The 24389-nt window shown below is 59.3% G+C and overlaps 5 protein-coding genes across 5 annotated transcripts; all 5 read left to right on the top strand.

Moving 5' to 3' along the window:
- Positions 1-1682: 1682 nt before the first annotated feature.
- Positions 1683-3569, top strand: LMJF_34_2770 (serine/threonine protein phosphatase-like protein; the record flags this gene model as incomplete). The annotated part of the gene is made up of 1 exon (XM_001686329.1): positions 1683-3569. One exon carries the CDS (start codon positions 1683-1685, stop codon positions 3567-3569), a length of 1887 nt encoding a protein of 628 aa, XP_001686381.1.
- Positions 3570-5881: 2312 nt separating this feature from the next.
- LMJF_34_2780 (putative 40S ribosomal protein S19 protein) lies at positions 5882-6400 on the top strand (the record flags this gene model as incomplete). Its single annotated transcript, XM_001686330.1, has 1 exon — positions 5882-6400. The coding sequence occupies one exon, from the start codon at positions 5882-5884 to the stop codon at positions 6398-6400; it is 519 nt and encodes a 172-aa protein (XP_001686382.1).
- A 1101-nt stretch (positions 6401-7501) lies between these two features.
- LMJF_34_2790 (conserved hypothetical protein) lies at positions 7502-9304 on the top strand (the record flags this gene model as incomplete). Its single annotated transcript, XM_001686331.1, has 1 exon — positions 7502-9304. One exon carries the CDS (start codon positions 7502-7504, stop codon positions 9302-9304), a length of 1803 nt encoding a protein of 600 aa, XP_001686383.1.
- Positions 9305-10776: 1472 nt separating this feature from the next.
- Positions 10777-12456, top strand: LMJF_34_2800 (putative tuzin; the record flags this gene model as incomplete). The annotated part of the gene is made up of 1 exon (XM_001686332.1): positions 10777-12456. The coding sequence occupies one exon, from the start codon at positions 10777-10779 to the stop codon at positions 12454-12456; it is 1680 nt and encodes a 559-aa protein (XP_001686384.1).
- Positions 12457-19766: 7310 nt separating this feature from the next.
- LMJF_34_2810 (putative zinc carboxypeptidase) lies at positions 19767-22277 on the top strand (the record flags this gene model as incomplete). The annotated part of the gene is made up of 1 exon (XM_001686333.1): positions 19767-22277. One exon carries the CDS (start codon positions 19767-19769, stop codon positions 22275-22277), a length of 2511 nt encoding a protein of 836 aa, XP_001686385.1.
- Between the last annotated feature and the right edge of the window lie 2112 nt (positions 22278-24389).

Consider the following 24389-nt stretch of genomic DNA (forward strand, 5'->3'; position numbering starts at 1 on the left):
GCTCTCTTGGAGACACTGCAGCGCTCCTTTTGATTTTGTGTGACTCTTTCGCGGGTCTTCCGCTTCTCGCATCGCTCAGCGTGCATGTTTAGGCGTACTTCTCCTTCTGCATCTCTTTTTCGTCGTGCCTGTGCGTTCCTTCGTCACCGACGAGTCCGGAGCGACTACAATAACACACGGAATAGCGAGAAGAAAGCAGCGAAAGACAAGGGTGAGCGCTTCAGCACGCATACAGGCCGGTGTTGAGTTCCGGCTTCTCCATGACTTCACAAACGTTGGCTCCATACAAAAAAAACGCGAAACAACCACACGAGAGCACGGCTAAAGAGGGTCTCATGTGACGGAGACTTCGCCGCCTTTGTTTTATCCTAGAGTCTTTCTGTGCCTGTTTGCGCATATTCGCTGACGGTGCCTCTTCTATCCCTTCTTCTCTGCCTCTTCGCTTGTGTTATTCCTTCGTGCACCTCTGCGCTCTATAGCTTCCGTGCGCGCGCCGCTCTCTCTCTCTCTTAGACCACTACGTCTCTGTCCGTCGGGTACCCTTCTTTGCAGCCACCTGAACCGCTCTCTCTAGTTTTTTTTTATGTTGCCGCTCTCCCTCTCTCCTTCTCCGAGTTAGCGTGCTCGGGTGTTGCTATCTCTGCTCTCTCCGATCCCTGCATCTCTTCTGCTTTTCGCTTTCCTTGACGCCGGCGTCATCATCGATGACGGCGGCCACGCCCCTGTGCGTGGTATCCCAGGGTGCAGTACAGCCCCTCACCAGCTCTCTCTCTGCGTGGGGAGAAGCCGAGCGGCACCCCTCCCCTCTCCTATATCGCCCTGCCGATGCCGAACCACTTGTGGCGCGGACAGGGTCCGGGCGATGTATCGCTACTCCTGTCAGCGGCCAGGTGCTGGATCGGCGTGGCATCGCTGCAGCCTGCGACAGTGCACCGGTCTGACCCGTCGATATGATGGGCGAAGTGCCCGCGCAGCGCGAAGATGTCTCACCCGGGCCTCACTGCCCACTGGTGTGGGAGGAGCTGCTGCGAGGCGGCCTGTGAGGCGGGGTGTGTGGGTGGCGTTTGAGGGCAGGGGCGGTGCTCTCAGATGGCTGAGTCGGCACCTCACTGCAAGGTGTGTGTGCCTACGGCTGCCTCGCCCCACGCGATGGAGGGCGTGTGACAGGGCCGGGGGGGGCGTGGAGTGGAGCGGAGCCCGAACTCATGTTGTATGGCAGAATGCTCAGGCTGCAAAACAAAATGCCTTCATGGTATGCACGTCTCTTTTTTTCTCTCCTCCCCTGCGATCGGTGCTTTATCCGTTGCCGACCTTCAATAAGCATTGGCGCTCTCTCCTCACCGCCAAGAAGTCCGCCGATGGCACTCGGCGGCGCACATCTTTGCTTTCCTCTTGATCGTACTTACCAATCTGTTTTTGTCCTCGTGGACGCGGGCGCTACTAATCGTTTCGCTGAGCTGAGAAGTAAAGTGGCAAAGAGAAGAGAAGACGAACGAGGAACGAAAGCGGAGGCGGTGTGCGTCCGTGTGTGTGCTTGCTGATCACGGAGCCGAGCACGGACTAGTGCGGCCGCAAGTGAAGCCGCTTTCGAGACCTTCGCAACACAAGATCTGCGTCCGTAAGGAGTGCAAGACACAGCTGATCAACACCGAGGATTACCTGCTGTCTGTAGCAGCGCCAAGATGTCCGGGCTGGGCAGTGACGATGTGCTCTACTACCTGTATGACCCAAATCTGGTCCCCCCCGCGCGTGACAAGTACATCCAAGTCATTTCAGAGCTCCTTGCCGGGTACTATGACTCTTCGTACGTGGACAAGATCAATATTATGGACATCCTGCGCGGCGGTGCGATGGAGGCGGTGGAGCTGTGCGAGGACGCCAAGAGCATCCTCTCAAAAGAACCCACGGTGCTTGGCCTTTGTGTGGGTGATGTGGACGATTTTGTCTTTGTAGGCGACATCCATGGCCAGTTCAACGACTTACTGCACAGCGTGTTGTCAGTGCAGCTGTCGAGGTCTGCGCCAGTTTCGCGAAAGGGCACTAAGGTAGCTACGCAGCCAACACAACGCATGAATGACGAGGAGGCCCGCGGGGAACGGAGCTCCCCACTGCCCATCGTTGCGACCCCGACGCTGTCGTCGTCCTTGGCACCTCTGCCCTCCAGCACCGCCATGCCGCGCCACCGCGACGACAGCCGCGGCTTCGGGCGTGACGCCGGAAAGATCATACGTTTTTTGTTTCTCGGCGACTACGTTGACCGCGGCCCGCGCGGGCTGGAAGTCATTGTGCTCCTTCTGGCTCTCAAAATCGAGTACCCGCAGCATGTCTTTCTCCTGCGCGGCAATCACGAGGAGGCGCAGACTAATCGCCTGTACGGCTTCTTTGACGAGTGTCGAGCGAAGTTGTTTATGGCGCACCATGCCCGTGACCACATGTCTTACGTAGAGCCCGGGTGCGACGGTGCGTATTCCTCCCTCATTCAGCGCTCGCCGATAAACGTGGCGAAGGAGGCGATAGGGTCAGAGTGTCACAATTCACATCCGCACTTTTTGCACCTCGATGGTGAGTGCGCCACCCATCTACGTGGCACCTCTGGCAGCAGCCGAAGTAACAGCAGTAGTGCAGAGGTGCAGTCTTCCTTAGTTGAAACCGATGCGGACGCGTGGGTGTCGTTCAACGCTACCTTCTGCTGGCTCCCGCTGGCAGCCGTCGTTTGCTGCTGTGCAGGGTCCTTTTTCTGCACGCATGGGGGGCTGAGCCCCCCTCTGCGCCGGATTACCCAGCTGCATCGCCTCAAGCGCGAGACGTACGGCGCCGGGCTGTGCGAGACAATCACGCCGCCGCTGAGCAGCAGCTGCAGCGTAACGAGCAGTCCGGAGCGGTCACCTCGGGGCGTCTATGGCAGTCCTGCTTCAAAGCGGGAGCCAAACCAGATTATTGATGGCCTCCTGTGGTCCGACCCATCTGACCACCACGCAGGATGTCAGGTAAACGTGCGCGGGTGCGGCTACTCTTTCGGCGTAGACGTCACGCGTCGCTTTCTCGACGCCAACTGCGGTTACGCCGCCTCACAGACACCCTCGCTTCGGGCGAAAGTGAGCAAGGATAACGAGGAGGAGAAGCGCTCGTGTCCCGGATCGACACCTCCGAGGAACGCTCAGCACGGCAAGTCTCAGCGCATGCACTTTATCATGCGTGCCCACCAGTGCGTCACGGCTGGTTTTCAGTGGACCCAGGAGGGGTTGATGGTGACATTGTTCTCCGCCCCAAATTACTGCGGCATGAACGGCAACAAAGGCGCCATTGCGATGCTTCACGGTGCCGCACAGACTTCTGGTGAATCGATTCGGCTCGAATTCAAGGTGTACGACAGTTTCAAGTGTGCTTCGTTCACCGGTGGATCGAAGCTGACCCACGGCAAGCTCGAGCACAAGAAGAGCGGAAGCAACTTTTTGGCGACTGGCGGCGCACAGCCACGTTGCCCAGCCTTTCCTCTGCGTGACCGCAACGTTGTGAACAATCCTATTTTGGAGGCGTACTTTGGCAGCATTGCAAAGTCGGAAAACTGACGTGGTAGGGTGGGGCGGATATGTGCTCATGCGTACGCGCGTGTATGTGTTTGTGTGTATCTGCCCACCAAACCACTTCTTCAACAGGCCCCTGGTTCACGTTCGGCGCATCCGACTCTACGGCCCTACTCGAAGTTGCCTGTGTTTCATGCAGTTGTGAGGTTCTGATCAAGCCAACGTTCGGCGTATTTTGCTTGAGACCATGTGTGCGCCACGCGTCGAGAGGAGGCCATGTGGGGTACCAGATATCACTGAGGCAATAGGCTTGTTGTACGCGCGGTCCCCGCACCCACGACTGCTGTTTGCCTGCTTGCTGCACATGCGCGAAGCGTGCGTGTGGGGCAAAGACTCTGTAGCGCGCACATCTGCGCTGTAGATGCACACTCCTTCTCATCCCCTTGGCTACGCCGTGTCTCGGGACCGAAGCCGGCCACCCCAACGTGGCGCCTCGGCCCCACACCCCGCGATGGGGGAGGAAGAGCGCCCGCAAGCCTGCCTTTCGAGGTGGACGAGTGCGGCGTCGGCTCCGGAAGACAGACCGTGGGCAGCGGCGTGACCAGGATGGGGGCCTGAGCCACTTTCCATGTATGTGCCACCCCGCTGCCGCTCGTGGTCACGCGCGGCGCCATCACCCACGACCACGTCGGGTGATTGAGCGCTTCTTTCTCAGCTGTGCTCCGCTACCTATCGCCCGCGGTCTGGGGTGCTATACCATGCATAGAAGCACCACCCGCAACACCGCACAGGCATCTTCGTAGAGAATGGCGTACCTAGGGTGCTGAGGCTCCGCCACCCGAAACCGCTACAGCACACGATGCGCCCCAGCACCTTCAGCGGCCCTGCCCCGCTAACGGTGCGCCTCACACGCGTCCAACGGGGTCGGCGATCTTGTAAAAGCTGCGCCGTGGGTGCGTGACCACTGCTGCGAGGAGTCGCCCGAGCGTCTGCGGTGTTGCCCGGGTCTGGAAGAAGAACAACGTTGTCACGGAATTGCCGACGCCAGCGCTGCAAAGGTCGCCTTCGCCGCCCCCCGCTCCCAGTTTTTCTGCGAGTCGTTTGGTCTGCCCGACCCATTCCTGCCCCCGCCCGAGGAGGCACCCGACCCGTCTCTCTCCGCCGTCGCTGCAAACCGTGCAAAGTGTCTCTCTCCCCATCGTTCCGAGATCATGCGCTGCCTCGGCTTCGCGCTCCGACCAGCCAGAGGGGGAGCGGCTGCCGGCGGAAGGAGCACGTGAGCTGTCGTAGAGAAGCTTTCGCGCACAGGAAGCTGTGTCGCCGACCAAGGTGAAACACTCAGCTGAGGTTTCTGCGCGGGCGCGCACACGAAGAAGAGCTCGCTCACGGAGCGTAGAGCAGTCACGGATCTTGCCTCATTACCGTAGCACTCGACGTGGTCGTTCCTGAAAAAAAAATAAGTCTTCTGCTTACCTATCTATATATTCCGTGCGTGCTTCTACTAGGTCGTATAGAGGGAGTGCTTGCGCACCTCACGTGTCCACCCTCCCACCCCACCCCCTTCTCTAACGGGCGCAACGGTTTCTCTTCGCTTTTTTTTATTCGAATCTCTCCCATTAGTGGACTTGACATTTGTGTACATCGGGTGGTGTTGGTTTGTGTGTCTCTCGTTACATGTATATGTGCATGTATACAAACACATCTATATCCATATATGTATATATATATATGTATGGATAAGTCAAGCTGCTGCATTCACACACACACACACACACACACAAAAGCGATACGCAAGCACTGCTTTTTTTTGCCCCCCCTTCCTCTCTGAGGTGTTGACGTTCGTTCAAGTGCACGCTTCTTGAGCGTGATGGAATTTTTTCCGTTCTGTTTTTCTTTCGGTGCCGGTTCGTGACGGTATGCCCGGCGGGTCGAATTTTCTGTCGTTCCTCTTCCCTGTGTCTTGAACGCCGCATGGGAGGGGCAACCCACCCCATTCTCCCCTACCCGCTCCACGCATGCGTTGCTCTGCAGTGTACAAGACTGCGCGTTTTCCAGGTTCACCTCTGCATCATGTTCTAGCTGCGTGGACAAGGGAGAGGGACGGCATAATGCCTTCAGGGAGTCGTCCTTGTCGCTCTTGCAGCGCTGCTGGTACTTATGGCGACTGGAAGTCTGCGTGTGTGTGTGTGTGCGTGCTTGTGCATTGCCCTCTGACCACTCCTGCTCTCCTCACCCCTCTTTCTTGACCTCGTGCTCGCGCTCCGTCTTTTCGCTGTCTGTTGCACAAATCCTTGCCCACGCACGTACGCCCGTGATTTACCGAAACTCAAACATCACCCGTGTTATCGCCGGCTCGCATGTTTTTCAGAAGGGTGACAAATCCATCTTGCATCATGGCTGCTCTGAAGAACAAGATCCACCGTATCGGCAAGAGGAAGGGTGCGACCCTGAAAGACGTCAGCGCCTGGCGCTGGATCAAGACGGCGGCGCGCCACTTCAAACAGGAGGGCAAGATCTTCGTGCCGAACTGCACCGAGATCATGAAGAGCTCTCACGGCCGCGAGCGCGCGCCGCAGAACCCGGACTGGTACTACATCCGCTGCGCCGCCGTCCTGCGCGCCATCTACCTGCGCCCTGGCGTGGGTTACGGTGGCCTCAGCAAGCGCTTCGGCAACAAGAAGAACTATGGCAGCCGCCCTGAGCACACCGTGACCTCCTCTACCGGTCCCCTCCACTGGGCCTGCAAGTCGCTGACGAAGCTCGGCCTCGTGGAGCCTGGTGCGCAGTCTGGTCAGCGCCTGACCCGCAAGGGCCACAAGTTTGCTGACTCCCTGGCCTTCCAGGTTCAGATCCGCAAGTTTGGTGCCAGCACGTAGGCGCATTTGTGGACAAACGTAGCCGCTCTGTCTCTCTCTCTCTCTCTTATCTCTCTCTCTCACGCGCGCATGTGCGGCGAAGCAGCAGAGAGACGGGCGGGAGGAGGGTGGAGGCACAAGGAAAAGTGAGGAGGGGCTTTCGCTCTCGTTTTCTTCGTGTCCCTCACCGCGTCTCGTTCGCAGCGATCACACGCTAACGGAGCGAGAGGGAGAGGGAGCCGCGCGACGGCGTTGTCGGTTTGTCTGGCAAGTGCGCCGTGCTGACGGATTCGCTCCTCTTTTTTTGTTGTTTCGTGTTTTGCTTGATTTCGTATCATTTTTTCCCTTGATTCCAACGACTGTTGTGATAAAGTCCCCACAACACCTTCAAACGTAAAGAACAACAGCAAAGAGCGGAAGTGCTTGTGGCTGTATGACCGTCGACGTCGGACGTGTGGGGCTGCATCAATCAGGGCTGGCGTTGTTGTCGAGAGTTGTGATCGCCCATGCGGAGTACTCAAAGGGTGTCGCGGGCTATGCGGGGGCTCACCCTGATACGACAGGTGTCACTCCACATCTCATTGTCTGCTGTGGTGAACTCTTTCGTTACCCAGCCCTCTCCTTACCTTCTATGCCAGCGTGCAGCAGGTGTCTATCTAAAGCACTGCTCTCATGAGGCGAGCGGCGGCAACTAAACAGGAATTCGCTTCTCTGCTGTCGACCTCTCTGCACTACTAGCACCCTCTTTCCTTTCGTTGTTACCCAAATCTCCTGGGTACAATTTTCCTGCCCTGCGACTGCTTTTACTCTGTGCGGCGACGCGTCTGAACGCACGCGCCATCGACACACACACACACACACACTCATGCAGGCCCCCGATCAGTGCCTCTGCTTCTGAGCATGAGCGTGTGCGTGTTTCAGTGCAGACATTCTCTGTGACTTCCTTACGAATTGCGGCGCCTCTTTGTTAGTGTTTTTTTTTTGTTTGTTCGTTTCGTTCCCATCCTATTTTCACCGGGCACTGCAACTGGCATTGTGTCTCTCTTTGCTTGCCTCAATCTTGTTTTCGCCTCTACCATTTGGGGTGACGCGGCTGCTCTGTCGCGGTCATCACACCTCACCATGGCCGTGGACTTTGACTTGACGCTTTTCATCAAGGAGACACAGCTGCAGCACGGTCTCCGCGCCGAGGACTATGTCCGCTATCACCACTACACCACGAACCGCCTCGCCACATTGCGGCGGCAGCTGAGCTTGTCTAACGATAAAAAGAAGTTTTTGTACAAGGAGGTGACTCCGCAGAACGCGACGGATGCTCGCCATCTGATGCTGCTCGCCTTGTACGCCGAGCGTTGTTGGGCAGAGGCGGAGGCGATGCAGGCACAGCTGCAGGCTAAGAAGGAGTCGCGCAGCACCGATGCCAACAAGCCAAAGGGTGGCGTGCCACCACAAGATCAGTATCGCAAGCGTCTGAACAAGTCAGTAAAGTGGGCCTCGAAGCTGCACGAGGTGGCCAAGGAGGTCGCCTCAGACCGCGTCACGAAGGAGTGCTCAGCGTACTTAAAGGACACCGCCGGCCGCTGCTACGCTTCGCACGGAAAGTTCAAGGAGGCGAAGGAAGCGTTCTTGGAAGCCCGCGAAACTTACGCGACGCTGCGCTCCGTTAGCAGCGAGTCTGGGTGGGTCGTGATCGCGTGCAAGATGAGCGAGCTCGACGACCGAGTTACATACTGCATGCAGCGCCTCGGCGAGGAGCCCACTGCCTACCGACCCGCGCCGATTTTTGTCACCGCCAGCGCCGATGGTGCGGCCGTGGACCGTGCAGTACCGATGGGCCGTGCGTCGCAGTTGTCGTGGAACGGCCGCACGTTGAATGTCTACAGCATCAAGGTCAAGGACGCGCTGCGCGAGGCCCAGGCGGTGGAGGTGGAGTCGACGGAGGCGAAGCTAGAGGAAACGCGCGGGGTGGTGCCGGTGGGCCAGTCGAACCGTGTTCTCGATCTAATGGACCGCCGTATCAACTACTACAACGATGCGCTTGCACACGCTCGCCAGGACCTGCGCGCGGCGCCAGAGGGCACGGGCAAAACCGAGTACCAGCTTATCGTGCACTGCATTCTCTTTCACGTGGCTCAGGAGACCCTGCGGCGCACCCTCTTCCTGGCCGACCTTTACAGTCGCCGTTTCGAAGCAACAGAGCGGACACTGAAGAGCACCGCTGCCAGCTCGACTTCGCCGTCGTTTCCTCGTGGGCACAAGCAGCAGCAGCATCGAAGGAAGAAGGCGGAGGTCGCGCCAACGCAGTACGTGTCGCCGCTGGAAGTTGTGCGCCTCTACCAGGCGGCGGCTGGGAGCGTGGAGGAGATGGAGCTGCTGCCCGGCGTTGCGGGGCGCGAGGACGTCGAGGCGTTGCATGCTGTCTGCTCGGCCGGTAAACTCTTCTTCACCGGCGAGAGCTGGCGATTGTCAGAGGCGTGGTCAACGGCGATGAAGTACTACTGCGACGCCCTGGCGCTCCTGCGGGAGGTGAAGGGTTCGCTTGTGGCGTCGATGCAGGAGCATATTGAACAGCGCTTGATGCAAGGGGCTGCCGAGGTGGTGCTTGCCGCATCATCCATGGGTGCGGGCGGCAATGCACGTAGATCGACGCCGTTGATGACTTACCTGGTTGACGCAGGCGAGGAGACGACTCAGGTGGCGCAGGGAGTCGTGCGCTTTCCGCCCGACTACCGTGCTGCTCCGTGCAAGCCTGTGTTCGTCGACGTAGCGTCGACCTTCCTGGACTACCCGGTGGACAGCGGAGACGAGGCGGATTCCGATGACCGTTCGGGTGCTAAGACCGCAACCGTACCGGCAATGAAGAACGCAAGTGCAGCAGCGGGACAACCGAAGAAGAAGGATTGGATGTTTGGATGGAGAAGCTAGGTCGATTGTGGGTTGAGCAAGAGAGAACGGGACACAATAGGGTGCGCTAAACTGTGGCGTGTGCTACGCTTCGTGAGCGACGCTCCATGCTGATTACATTACGCACTCCGTCACACGTCTTGATTTGGTTATCCCTGTGTAAGGGGGCTAATGCACTTCTTTATTTTTTTCGGCTCGTTTCTAGCATCGACACGCCTGTGTTTCAGTCTCGAGGTTATTGCTGCACACCGTCTGTCTGTGTGTCTGTGTGTGTCTGTCGGTCTGGGTCATCACGCTTGGCTTCTCTCGTTTACCCTTTGCGCTTCGGTTAGCCGTTTTTTTCTTTCGGATGCCCTTTCCCCCTTTCTTTGTAGCTTCACTGTGACCAAAACAAGACCAAGTGCCCAACAGGAGCGGACGATCAGTGCAACTAGGCACCTCTGTTGTTCAGTGTGTGTGTGTGAGTGTGAGAGAGAATGACGATGGGCAGCGGGGAAATCGAGTATGGCGTCATCACTGCTATAGGTTATGGGGCGCCTCACTGGACAGTAGGTAGATCCTGGGTGCCGAGTGAAGGCACAGTTTGCTTTCTTCCTACCTCCTACAGTTTCTTCCTCTGTGGCCCCTCCTCTGTAAGCACACTGTGAGGGACAGACTACACTAGGGAGCGGCTCTCGTGTGTCCCCGCAACTGCCCAGGACAAGTGGCGTGCGGCGCTTCGTGTTTGTGCATGTGGCTAGGTGTGGAGCAAGATGCCACGCATGCTCTATTCCTGTGCGGGCCTTTCTCTTTCTACTATTTATTTCGGCCCCTCACCCGATTCAAACCACTTCGTCATGTTAGCAGCGTCCTGACGAAGGGAGGCGACACTCTCAGACACATATATACAGACAGAGGCACGAGGACCTTTACGAACGAAGCTCTTCTGCCGCCGCTTGTACGCTGGACTTTCCCCTTGCGCGTGCAAAAGCCCTCTGCGGTGACTTCTGCCCCCCCCCCCATCCGCCTGTTTTCACGAGCTTTTATATATTCGACGTCACACTCACGCTGAGGCACGTGCTACTCCACAGCAACGCCCATACGCGTGCATAGGCCATAGCAGAATCGAGCGGAACACGGCAACACGACACAAGAGCAGGGTCAGGAATGGGACCAGGAGCCGCCGTGTAGCCAAGAAGAAAGGCACAGGCACCTGTTGCCACTCTCTCTTTTTCACTTTCCTTGAAAGAGGCTTGACCGTGCCCACGCACGGACGGACCATACGACGGTGCAGAGATCCAATGTGTTCTGTACCATCGCATTCAAGGTGGAGCCTCCGCCGCATTGGCGCACCAGCAAGCTGCTGTGCTTGCCTGCGCAATGACGGCTTGCGCTCCTTGACTCGGGTAGCTCTCACTGTGGGGGCACCGACGACACCATCGCATCCGCCTGCATGCGCGTTGACAAAACAGGCCTCGGCGGCGCCGCCGCAGCCCTTCCGCCTTACGAGTGGAATGGCGGTGAATGCTTTCTTTGCGAAGAGCGCGAGCGCCGTTCTTGCCCCCATCGCGGAAGGCAGCATCAAGTCCAAGATTGCTGGAACCGTCTACGCCGTTCACTTGCAGCATCTCTTTCTGTCGCCCATCATCGAGGTGGGCTCTCGCGTCTACATTGAATACGGCAAGGGCGAGGAGTACGCCGGCGCCGTAGTGGGCGGCGTCGTGGTCCGCGTCAACGGAAACGGCACGTATGGGGTGTTGCTCGACAACAACAGCTTCGACATGGCTGTTTCCGCAGATATGGTGGTCTTTTCAGAAGGCCGAGGCAAGTTGGCGAGCGACGCTGGGCACCGTGAGGTGGTGGAGTGGTTGCGCAGGGCCGGAGTGGCGCGAAGGGCACACCAGGAGAGCATTGCGTGCGTCCTTTTCCATCGCGGTTGGCGCGCCCACAGGCTGTACTTGCTGCAGGCCTCCGACGTGCACTGCTTGACGCACATTCCGAAAGCTGTGCGCATGCGCGTGCTGGCTGAATCGGAGTGGCAGAGAGACCACCATCGCCAAATGCGGCAGTTGCTAAAGGAGCGGGTCATGGAGCGGGACTTCCGCTACAAGCTTACCAAGTACAGCGGTGTGGTGAGCGCGTCGATGGCTCTCCTTGGTATTGCCTTCGCGTTTGGGTGGAACCTAAAAAATTCTCGCACGCAACAGCGGGAGCATCAGCTGAAGGTCGCCGTCAAGGCCCTCATGCAGACACTGAATCAGCGCCACAACACCCTGCAAGGGACCACATCGGTGGCGCAACACTGTGTTCAGCGCGAAAGAGAGGAGAGCGCAGTTCGCCAGGCGCTGCGTCGGCTCGATGTGGCACATCCGCGAATCATTGTCTTTACTGGCTTTCGCGGCTGCGGCAAGAGCACCCTGTGCCGCAACGCTGTGCTGAAGGAGCGAATGCCAGCGGTCTACGTCGATATCCGCGGCACCGAGGATACGCTGCGCAGCGTCGCCAAAGCGCTCGGAGTGAACAGGCTGGAGGCGTGCGGCGACTTGCTGGAGTTTGTGGCAGACACGTGCCGAACAGCAAAAGCTGCCAACGGCGATACGCCGTTGCTCGTACTAAAGTTGCGCGAGGGCAGCAGCTTTGAGCGAGTGTACAACGACGCTGTCGCGCTGGCGTGCGACCGCCGTCTGTGCCATGTCGCCATTGAGGTGTCCATCGAGTCGCTCAGCATGGCCACCGTGGCGTTACCACTCTTGGACTTCTGCATGATTGCCGTGTTCAGCCGCGAGCAGGCGTTCGCGTACACGCAGCACACCATCGACGCCGTCAGTCTCAACCACTTCGTCGACATAATCGGAACGAACAGCAATGACGTGGACGAGCTGTTTGCCGCCGTGCATCAGCGCCGCGTCTCGGCGGCAACATATACAAATGAGAAGCTGTTGAAGGCAATGCGGCAGCTGCAGGCGACGTGTGCCGGCCGCCCGCAGCTTCGTTCCGCGCTGCAGCAGCTCTCTGCTGTTCCCTACGGCGAGGGACAGGACGTCGGCGGAGACGCGGCGGCGCTGCGGAGTGCGGCGCTGAGGGACATTGTCTTGTACGATCCCGTACAGGATGTGTGGCTGTTCCGCAACAAGCTTTTCCACTCCGCGTCCCGGTGCTGCTGGCCGCAGACGCGCGGTGAGATGAGGAGGTGATGGGGAAGGGCGGGTGGTGGCTCTGTGCGAGCGCGTGGGCGTCTGGATGGAGGGGAGTGTGCACTGATGTAGGTGCAGCCTCGCGTGCTGCAACTGGCACCCCCGCCCTCCTCGCCCCATGGCGCGCACACGGGGCCGCTGCTGTTCGCATCCCCTGCTCTTTGGTGATGTTCCTTTTTTTTTGTGGTGCGGGGCTGCGGCGGTGCTGCACCCTGCCCGCACAGACACCGAGGGCGCCCCCCGCCCCCTTGTGCACACACGTGCCCGTCAGCCTCACGCAGGCGCTCGCAGGCCAAAGCCGACCAGAGAAAAGCGCAGCAAGCGGCTCCAAGCGGTGGGCTGTGCGACTGCGGGTCTTTGCGCTCTCTTCCCCTCGTCCTCACTGTGCGCCGCGCTGTTTTTCCGCCAGTGCGGCCAAACGAAGGAGGCGGGGCCGAGAAACACAGAGGGGGACGCTGCGGGTGCGAGGACTGTGTGCGGCGCGAGGGGTGTGGCGAGGACATGCGCTGAGGAGCGCGGGAGGGGGAGGGAGGGGCTGCCCGGAGGGTGGCAGACAGTGCCCTCTGTGCTCTCCGCTTGGTCGCCGTCTCGTGCGCTTCTGTCTCCCCTTCGCTGCCGTGGCGGTGCGTCGCACCCCCACCGGCCTCCTGTTCTGACCCTTTTCGCCTGTGCGCATGCCATCAAGTGACCCATCTGCTCCCGCTGTGCCCGCCTCGCAGCCTCACTTGCATGTCTCCTCACCACTGCCTCCCCTCCCCCCAATCACTCCCTCTCTCTTCGCTTCCCCTCACTCTTTGCTCGCGTCGCCCATCCGTCTACCCCCTCCCACAACACACGCGCACAGACGAACGAACGCCGACAACGCGCGCCTGCACGTGCAACAACAACAATGTATGTATATATATATATATGCGTATTTGCGCGTGTGCGTATGCTGTCAAGGCTCTCTTTGGCTCTCTCCCGTTCGCCGCTCTCCTCCCTCCTCGCCAGCTCTGTTACACCATGCCGACTCCCCTGTCATTCGCTCGCATGTGTTGCACCGCTTCACTTTTCGCAGCACTTCGGCGTGAGGTTGCGAAGATGGCGTGCAAGCGCAATATTTTCGTGCTGCTGAGGCGTTGGTGGTCATCTCCGTCATCCTGTACGCCTTGGCGGCGCTGCTCGGCTTCCTTATGCTGTACTGCTGCTCTTTGCTCCGCTATGTATGCCTGGCGCTCAAGGTCGTTGGCCTCTTAACGTTGGGCATCACCTGGGGCCTTATGGTGACGGAGTTCAACAAGGGTGAGGGCCGTTTTGCCCTCCTCTGAAGACGAAGTACAGGTTTGGTGTCGGCTTCTTTCTCATTGGTGGCCTGGGTCCTGGATCTCGTCGGTATCGTCTTCTTGCTGTTCCCGTTGCCGATAATGCGCTCAGATGAGAGTGCAAACTCCGAACAAAACACACAGCAAGAGTAGGCGGAAGGGAGCCGCAGGAGGCGGAGGGCGGAGTTGCTAGGCGCGCGGCAGGTCTGTGTCTGTCGGTCGCTGCCCTCTCGTGCGTGCGCGTGCGGCGCACCTCCCGCGTTGTAGAGGCGGTGCGGATGTGCAGGCACCCCCTGGCACGCACATGCCGAGGAGCCGCTCTCCCTTTCTGCGCTTCCGCGTCTCCTTCTCCTTTTCCCGTCGTGTTGCATTGCTGTCGAGTACCGGTGCGGCGTACGCGAGCACTTAGTAAAGTGTTCATTGTTTTTCTCGTGCGTGTGCCTTTTGTCGAACTTCGGCTTCTCTTTGAGCTCTTGTCTTTTCTGGTGATCTGCACAGCGGTCCGCGCGCTGTGGTGGGCTGCGCACCCTTGGCGGTGACACGCCCACCGATGACCCCTCCCTCCCCCCTCTGAGCGGTTGCCCTCGCTGTCTTGTTGAAGCAGCCTCCCCCGCACGCTCGGCCGACGCAGCCCTGGCGAGACGAGAAGGCGAGCGGAGAAGCGAGGGGGTGGCACGGGCGTCGCTGGCCGGAGCATCGAGGTGTGAAAGCGAGGGTGCACGGCTGCGAGGGCAAAGGAAGGGCGACGACGAGGATGGGTGAGGGAGCGGTCGACGCGCTGGAAGGAGGGACGGGGAGCGCAATGCCACCCCGCATTGGTGGCCAGCCTCCGCCCCCTTCCTCCGTACATGGGTGCCGCGGCCGCGCGTGCTTCCTGTACTTCTCTGGCGCGCCCCCTCTCGCCCCGTCTCTGTCTCCTCGCCCTCACGCACGCCGCATGGACTCCTCAAACGGAGAGGGGGAGGGGGCGGGGTGCCACATGTGTGGTGGTGGCGGGTGCAGGAACCAAACCGGCTAATGAGCGGATGGCGCGGGAGGAGAGGGGACGGCGTCCGTGGACCCAGAAGCGACCCACAGGTGCGTGCGCAGCGCTAAATAGGGGCGATGACAGCCCTTGCTCCTCTTGGTTCCTTGCGCCCCATGCACGGCCTACGTGTGTGCGCCCACACCCACGCGCGCGCAGGTGCGTAGGAGGGGCGGCACACCCTGCTGCCGTGTAAGGGACTGCGGTGTGGGGCGGGGCAGTGGGGAGAGAGAGGGTGGGGCTGGGGAGGTGGCGGGTGGGGGGCTCTCCATGGCGCACGAGGGGCGACCTCACGTCGGACATGGGCGTGTGTGGTGACGCCTGTGCCCTTTGCGTCGCTCTCGAGCCCTCGTCGCGTTTGCGCCTTCCGCTCTTTTCTGTCTCTCTTTCTGTTTCCTCATGGACGCGCGCCTCCCCTCCCGGCCGCCGCGACAGGAGCGCCGCCGGACGCACCCTCTGTCCCGCCACCCTTATGCTGTCGCTGCTGCCTCCTTTCGTCTTGTGTTCTTGTGCACACCCGCCGCTACGCGTCTTCACTTGCTTTGCTGCTCTTGTCCGTGTGCCGGTGCCCGCGTTCCCCTTTCTCTCTGTTCTCCGCATGCCAAGGATATGTGAGGCCTGCCTGCGTGTGCGGTGTGCGTGTGCCTGTTTCCCGTCGCTTTATGCGCGCCGCTGCCCTTCTCTTGTGCCTTTCCCCGTGCGTAGGCGGGAGGGGCTGGCGGAGACGGCGAAGAAAACGGCCACGACAACGCAGCGGAGCAGGGGGACGGGGGAGTGCGCAACGGCGACGGCGCCCGCAAAGGATAGAGGAGGGGAGCGAAGGGAACGGAGCGAATAAATGCCGAGTGGGAGGGGCGAACACGACGAGAGAGGCAGTGCTTGCCGTTCGACCCGAGTCCGTGCCTGCGTGTGTGTGCTTGTCACTATACGCATTGCGTCTTGATTATGTCTTCGCCTTTTGTGTGCCGCTTCTTTTTTTCGTTGCTCTATTTTGATGCCTAATCACACCACCGAGTCCCCCAGACTCCCATGTGTAGAGTCCTCGCCCCTTATTACGGGATGCGGTGGCGTGGTGCGACTCAGGGCGAGGCGTTGCATGCCGGCAGAGCACAATGTCTCAAAGGGGCCTGACCTGCGGCTGGCCAGTTTCCTCCCTGAGGCCGTCCGGCATTCACCGAGGCCACCGCCTGTTACCCACACGACTGACGCCACCGCTTCCGCCCTCGAGCAGGACCCTGGACGCGGCCCGCCTGGACCGAGGCATGCCGTCCACCCGGGTCCGCGTGGCGCCCTCTGCGCAGCACGCACCCGAGGAGGAGACGAGCAAGGACAGGATGAGCCGGTACGACGCATGGCCCCCGGTCGAACGGCAGGCAGTGCGTCCTTCGCGACCAGGATGTAGCCGTGGCGCAACAGAGGCGTGCGAGCTGTGGTTGAATGTGTATATTTGTCGACGTGTTTGTGGTGGTGTGAGGCGTGCAAGGGTGCCTCACTGCCACTGGTGGACACGCAAAACGTTGATAACGACAAAACAGCAAGGAGGAATAAACGCGCGCACACGCAGGCGACAGTGCGACCGTCGCACATTTTGTTCTCGCCCCCGACGGCTCCGCGGTGTTCCCGCCTGAAAAGGCCGGGTGCGTGCGCGCGCCTGTTTCTCTCCTCATTCTTTTCCTTGCCTTGTCTTTTGTTTTTGTGTCATGGCTTCCCGCGAGCGTTTCTGTTCGTTTCTGTCTTTCGATCTCGCTTTCGTTCTTCGGCTCGCTGACCCTCGCAGCGTCAGGGCGGCAGCCGCCATCGCCCTCTTCTCCGGGAGGGGGCGTGGTGGTGGTGGTGGGGTGGCGCCGAGCTCTCTGCTGCTGCCGGCGGCAAGGCTGTGCTATGCGCGCGCGTTTGCATGCCGGTGTATGTGCGCCGGTCTATGTGCACACGCATGTGTGCGTGTGTGCCTCGTGGCAACGCCGCTTCTTTTTGCACTCATTCCTCTTCGTCTGTCCCTCTCCTCTCTGCCGCACCTTCGCGCGTGCCTCACGGGTGCTTGCTGGCGAAACACGATGATGCGTGGCAACCCAGAGGGGAATGCCAATATGCGCACACAAAGGCACTCACACTCGCGTACGGGCTCGGCCGGCTGCTGAGAGGCATCCCCGGCACCCGCGTGGCGGCAAGCCTCTTGCTGTGCTGATTGCCCGCGCGCCTGGAGCGCTGGCGGCGGCGGCGCCCATTTGATGGTGCCGCTCCCCCCCCCCCTCCTGGCCAGCGCCGTCACCGGGCCTACGGCACGGGGCGGTTGGCCGGGGTGATGGGCAACGCGACCTGGCCGCTGGTGTTGGGCATCTACGAAGGGGAGCTCTGTGCGGCACCTGAGGGCATTGTGGCGCGGGGGCCGCCGAGGACGCTGCACCACAGCGCGAGGCTGCTGGAGCGTGTGAGCTGACTGCGCCCCTGCGCGCACGACCCGCGCGACGTCGAGGCCGTGGTGCTCATCCCGATTAGCCGGTGCTGGCGCGGGGGGGGGGAGCGGATGTAACTGCTAGGAGATGCGGATCTGTCGCCGGTCGTGTGCGCGTGTGGGAGGCGGAGCGGGCGAAGGGCAGGAATACTCGCCGTGCCCTGGCGAAGTGCAAGGGCAGCATCGGCCGCGTTGCGCGCGCTTGTGGTGCGTTGCGTCTTCACAGTGAGGGTACGCGCCTACCGGCGGCAGCAGCGGGGGTGGCCGTGAGCCACGGACCGCCATCGAGATCCCTCCAAGGCCGCCCAGTAGTGTGAGGGCGCGGGTGTGTGCTCGCGACGGCCGCCCTCGCCGGTGGGTGTGGCGGGCACGCTGCGCTGCGTCGCCGAGGCGCTCTGCGGGAAGCGGGGGTGGGATGTGTGCGGCGACGCTGTGGCGCTGGCGTGTGCGGCCGTCGTCTGTGCTATCTCACCATAGAGGGGTGCCCATCGCGTGGCTCAGCATGGCCCCGCAGGGGTGCTATTCTCTTTTTGTTGTGTACTGGTGAGCGGAGTTGATTTGGCGGAATTCAGACTGTTTGCGAAGTGGTGATCGAGCAGAGAATGTGCGAAAGTGGTAAAAAAGGCTCTCGTCAAGGTGGTGGAAATGTGGAAGGAGAATGGGCGCCGAAGTTTCGTTTTGGTGCTGTTAAGCATATGGTATGTCTCTGTGTCCTGCCTGTGGAGGGGAAGAAGCGCTGTAGTGCTGCGAAAACGGACGTGATGTTTGTGCCGCCGTCGCACGCGCTGTGGAGAAGTTGGTGCAAGGGAGAGAAACGCGCGAACTTGCTAAATGGCGGCGGCAGACATTGCTCGTATTTCTCTTGTTCGTCCGCTCTCTCTCTGTCGCTGCTGACGTCAACAGATATGCGTCTACCTACGGGGCGCGTTGCTTGGGCGACATGCCGCTTACGAGTGGGAAGAAGAGAAGGGTGGGTGTGCTTACATTTGAGCTAGTCGGCATACGCACATTCACACACGAAGAAAAGGTTCTGCATGGAAATGGATATAGATATATATGCGGAGTCGAGAAAGTGGTAGAGGTAAGTTTAAAGAGCAGAGCTGTGAGTGCCGCGTGTTGGAATATTCTTCTGGAGGCCGGCGCGCCTTTGTGTGTTTTTCTTTCTTCGTTCCTCCCCTTTTCTCTGCCCTATCTCCCTTAGCGTTGTTGCGGGCGTTTTCCGGTTTACTTTCCGCTCTGTGGCTCGCCAATTTGCTTGGAATCTTCCGTTTTTGGTCTCCAGAGTTGCGGTGGTGGCGTTCACCGCTCTTCTCTGCGTGTTTCTGTGACGTCTCTCTCTCTCGTAACTCTTTTGCGTGCGCTTTCGTCGTGTCGTATGCTTCCTGGTGTGTCTTGGTTTTATGTTATTGTCTTCCGCTTGCTTTTTTTTTCATGTGTGTCCGCCGCAAGGCTCCACCGTGGTGCAGGTTTTATCTGACGGAAAACGAAAGGAAACGCCGTGATCCACTCCCCCATCTTCTCCAGGGGACGAGGGCAGCGGCACGCATACAGCACCTCATACCGAACGACTCGGCCAGGCGTAAAATTGCCCTCATCTGCCCCCTCCTCCTGCTTTTTTCTCTCAGAAGAGCTGCCTCTCTGTGTTTCTTCTCCTTTACATTTCCTTTTGCACGAACGCCTCCTAGCACCACTCTACGCGCCGACGAATTGCCAGACGCGGACACATTAGTTTTAGCAGCGAAGCGCACGGGGCTACCACCACGACGGCAAGGCCGGAGCCAACAGCACCCAATCACGGGCACTCTCTCACCCGCACGGCAGCAGACGCTGCGGACCTGCAGCGCTTAATCTGCGACGCTTGCGTATACACGGGCAACGCTTTGGAAAAGCACCGGTGCAACCACTGCTTCACCTGCACATTGCCTTCCCTGATTCCGTGGTGTCGGCTGCTTTTCTGCGTTGGCCCCGCGCCGCGCCATCACTTTACACTAGCACCGACTCCAGGAGCCGGAGGGCTTCATCTGGTCGCGCCGCGTGAAGGCTGTGCCCGCCACCGTTTCGGCTTCCGTAGCAGCGCCTCAGTCAATTGTCGCTTTTCTACTTCTCACGGAAGAGCAGCAACGCATATGAGCGAGGCCATATTTTTTTCCCGACAAACAACAACTTTGAAGAGCGGCAGTCACCCGTCCGGTTTCTGCAGCAGCGGTTTTCTTTCGGCCGCCTCGATCGCTCCCCCGACAGTGCAGCACGCCTGGTTGAGCAGCTGATCATATCCTCTAACACACCCGCACTGAACCCTAGTCCATTGTGTTGCCCTTGCCAAGGCAGACAGCAGCAGCCGCAGCTGAGGTCAAGTATTGAGGCTACAACCCTCTTTAGTGTGCACAGCGACGTCAACGTGCATGGTATGGGGCTGGGATTCAGCGGCTGCTCCCCGCAAAGTTCGCCTAAGCAGGCCGCTTCGCAGCGGACCTCGATAGATGGTCACCGCGACGCATCTCGATGCATTTCCAACAGCACAAAGTTGAAGTCGATGAACGGGTTGGATCGCGATGCTTCGCTGCACGGCGCTGATGACGCGGCACGCGGCGCTGCAAGCCAGACGGCGGCAGGGCCGGAAGTGGATGATGCGCACTGGGTGTTTCAGAGACCGCCGAACAACCAGCGCACATTCTACTTTCAGGAGGACGATCTCGAGTTCTCGTCGCAGTTCGACAGCGGCAACTTGATTCAGGTGGAGCGGGTGGGCACCTTCCAATACCGCATGTACACGGCAATGGACTGCGGCAACGCGCCATGGCAGACCAACAACCGCCAGTGGTTTCACTTCTCGGTCCGCGGCGGCAGCAAGGGCGTCGTCGTCACGATCTGTTTTGTCGGCATGGCACACAGCAATATGTTCACGTATGATTGGATGCCGGTCATGGCCGTTGTGCCTACGCGACCACAGTACACTCGCATCGCTGGAAAGGCCCACGTGGAGGCCCTTGAGAAAATGCCAGAGACTCCCGGCTATCCTCTGCTTGTGCACAAGCCCGTGTCGAAGGACGACGCCGACAGTGACGGTGGCGGCGATGAGGGTGACAACGACGCCGATGCCGGCGCTGCTGGTGCCAACAACAACGGGGGCACTGGGGGAATCGCTTTCTCCATCTCACCTACGGGCAAGTCCTCTGGGACCAGCAAGAAGAAAAAAACTAAGAAGAAGAACATCGCTATGAACCTTACCTTTGACTTCAAAATCGAGACAAAGATCGCGGTAACGTACACGCCGCCGCAGGGGCGTCCAGACTCGCCCGCGATCTACATTGCAAGCAACCACCCTTATACCTACTACACACTGCAACGCAACCTTGCGATGTGGCAAGAGGCGGCGCGACGAAGTAACGCTGTGCGGGAGATGAGTCTGCAGGCACCCGATCACCAAGTGCAGCGCTCCAGTTCCGAGCAGCGTAGCGGGCCGGACTCGTACGCCGTACACGGCCTGGCCACAGCTCAGCCTGGAAGCAACGGAAGGAGTAAGAAGGGGGTTGGAAGCTCCAACACCGGCAACGCTGCTGTTCCATGCTCTGCGGAGTTCAGCGAGGTGTATTTCCACCGCGAGGTTCTCTGCAAATCGTTGGAGGGGCGCGACGTTACACTGCTGACAATTAGCGACTGCAGCCGCATGACGGTAGAACGGGCACCCCTCCTTTCCAAGGAAGCCGGCCTTCCCCACTCCTCGGCGCTCGGCTTCACGCAGCGGCCGTACGCCTTCTCCGGCAAGCAGTACGTGGTGCTGACAGCTCGTGTGCATCCAGGCGAATGCCCAGGCAGCCATCTTATGCACGGCTGTATTGATTTGCTCATGAACTGCACAGACTATCGAGCGGCGGCGCTGCGGCACAACTTTGTCTTCTGCGTGGTCCCGATGCTGAACCCGGACGGCGTTGTTCGCGGCCACAGCCGCGTCGACTCGAACGGCGTCGATCTCAACCGCATGTACCGGGACCCGTCGCGTAAGCGACACCCCGCACCATACGCGGTTCGCGCCCTTCTGCGGTCTCTGGGCAGCCGCGTGGCGCTTTTCATCGACATGCACGCACATGCGAATAAGCGGGGCACCTTCTTTTACGGTAACAGCATGGATTGGGCCAACCAGATAGAAAACCTGCTCTACGCAAAGCTGGTCTCGCTTAACACGCCCTATTTCGATTTCCGCAGCTGCAACTTTTCGGAGGCGAACATGTTCGCTGTCAGCAAGTCTGGCAAGCGCAAGGACTCCTCCAGCCGCGTCGTGGCCTTTACCGAGGCCGGTATCGTGCACAGCTACACCATCGAAACCTCGCACGTGATGGCCGACGCACTGAATCCAGTCGCCCCCCTGACGAATAATCAAGCCGACCAGCTGGATGCTGCCCTTTCAAGCCCACCGTCTGTTATGCACTCCCCAGCAACCTTTCGCGACACTGCTCGTGCGATGCTGCTGGGACTGCTGGACCTCAAGGGTATGAACCCCACAAGTCGCCTGCCCTTGACACAGTTTCACTCCACCCGCGGACTGGCTCTTTGGCTGCAGCGGCAGCTGCAAATCGAGTCCGCGGAGACGCTTTTTGCGCAGGCCTTCAAGCTGCACGGCAAGGAGGCTCAGGCTTCCACCAGCGAGTCTGCGAACACTCTGCTCGCGACCATCATGAAGAGCATGGCGGCAGAGGAGTATCCCGAGAAGATCACCATCAAGGAGGCGCGATTGCTGCCGCGCACCACCTTCAGCGGTGTTCGGAGCTTTGTGCCACTGGATACGGCCATTGTGCTGCTGTCGCAAACGGCGCCAACGGGGCCGCCGCGCTCGCTTCTGTACAGCAGCGGCAACTGTGGAGCGGCAAGCGGCGCTGCCACTGCCGGGGGAGCCGGCAGCAAAGGCGGCGGCAGCGCTCAGCGCCGTGGCACGTCTCCCTCCTTTGGTTGGAACAGCTGCCCGACTGCGATCCCGCCGGCGGTGATCGCGACGCGGCGCCGTTCGAAGCCCATTCTTCTCCCCAGTGACACAACTGTCGAAACGTAGCAGTGCTGTTACCTGGCACCCTGAAGCGGTTGTTTCTATATATATATTTTTTTTTTCTTTTTGCTCAGCGGTGCCCGAGTGACGTTACTCTACGCCCGCAACGGGTCAACCCCACTCTTCGTTTCGTGAGTACCGTGCTGTATTATACTCGCAACCGCACTCGCTGAATGACACAGCATGTCCATCTTTTGTACGCCACCGAAACAGAAGCCGTCTTTTTCTTCCGCGCGACATCCTCCTAGCTGGTGTACGCCGCCGCCGCAGGTGATAGAGAGCAAAATGGAGCCAGGCGCGCTCGTGCGAGTACACTGTGTTGCCCTTCTGAAGTTGCGGCTTCTGTGTCACTCTGTGCAAATGATTTCTGCTCCTTTTTTTTTGTTTTTTTCGCCACGGACCCCTCTTCGCGCACTCGAGGAGGAGGGGGGAAGTTCATGAAGTCAGCTCGCACGCTTTCCTTTGCTGTGGTTGTGGATGTGCTGGTGGGCTTTTTGTTTTATCCTTTCACGTCCCCAGCTTGTGTGTAATGTGCATGAGTTTGGCTCACTTTCTTTGTGTTTTCGCGTTTTTGTTGTGTATGTTTGTGTGTGTGTGTGGGAGGTGGTGGGGGGAGAAGGCTCCATCGTGCATTGTTCACGCGCATGCGCATCACCCATCAAGCGCGTCCAATCAACTTCCTTTTTGTTGTTGTTGCGTTGCCCCCTCCTCGTCAGCTGGAAGAGAAAGGAAAAACACAGAAACGTGCAATCTTTCGGTTAGCGTGTGCGCGCGTCTTTAGCGCGTGAGCTCAGCGATGGCCCGTTTTTTTGTTGTAGGATGAGCAGCACCGACATGGACAAGGTGCTCATCTTCGCGTGCGTGCGTACCGGCGAAGTGGCCAGCGTGCACATGATGTGAGATACGCACTTATAAATGCGCACACTAACAGACGCTGTGCTGCAGTGGATTCGTCCTTTAGGGCGTTTCAGTGTACGCCGCTCATTTGCCCTTCGTGTTCTCCCTTCTGTTGTGTCCTTACTTCAAATCGCCATTTGTGTGTGTGTATGTGACGTGTGTGTGTGTATGTGTTTATCTTCCTCTTGCGTGCTTGTCTGCACACGCTGACACCTTATGCTTCGCTGCTGTGACGACGCTGTCTTTTGCTTGGCGTGTTTTGCCTTGCTACTTGTCCTCGCTCTGATTTTTGCAGCGCTCTCCTTTCGTCTCGATCACATACAAATCGTATGACTCCCGGGTGCGCTCAGCAGTTTTGCGCGTCTTATTGTGGTGCTGTTGGCACATGCTTCCATCGCTCTCTCTCTCTCTCTCACACACACGTGTGGGCGCCTCCGAGTCTGGTCCTGTTTTCCGTCGGTCGTGCGTCTCCCCAGGACTCAAGCGCGGACCGCGGCCCTATTTGGTACTGCAGCGACTTAGAAACAGTGCCGTCAAAAGCTGAAGGTAAGATATTGTGACCTTCCCCGCTCACTTGTGCGCCTTTTCGCTGTTCTTGATGATGGTGTCATTTGATGAGGAGAAGGCAGAGCGTGTGAAGAGAACGAGGAGCAATCTCTCTTAGCGTTTGCAGCAGGTGTACAGCGTCGGTCCTGAGAATAAGCTCTCACGTTGTACCGCTGGCGTGAGGGGCTGCGGCTCTCTACGTGCACACCTCGTGTGGAACGCTCATCTTATCGTTCACTGATTGCTACCTCCTGCATGCTCAGTGATAAGAGTGATACGTGTACTTGAGCGGCTCCGTGCTGTGGACAAGCCCTCCCCGCTCACCTCACCGGCATCAGTTGTGATTCCTCTCCGCCTCTACTCTCTCGCTCTCCCTCTGATCAACATCCTCCTCTGAGGGATGCACCCGACCGCACGCCCAAGGTGCCCGTTCGTGTGCGATTTGACCGCATGTTTCTGTGCTTGCCATCAATCATGACTGCCGACATACTCTTCATGCCTGGGGAATACGAAAAGAACGAAAGAGATCATTACAAAAAAAAAGCATACTGTGTGGGGTAGCATCAACAGCAATCGGCTAGATTCCGCCGCGGCTACTGGCTCATATCCCTTGGCCCAGATACCAACACGGAAACCGAAACTGAGACGCCCTTCGTTCCCGTTATCCTCTTCCCG

Source organism: Leishmania major, chromosome 34 (genome assembly GCF_000002725.2).
Source record: "Leishmania major strain Friedlin complete genome, chromosome 34".
Lineage (NCBI taxonomy): Eukaryota > Euglenozoa > Kinetoplastea > Trypanosomatida > Trypanosomatidae > Leishmania > Leishmania major.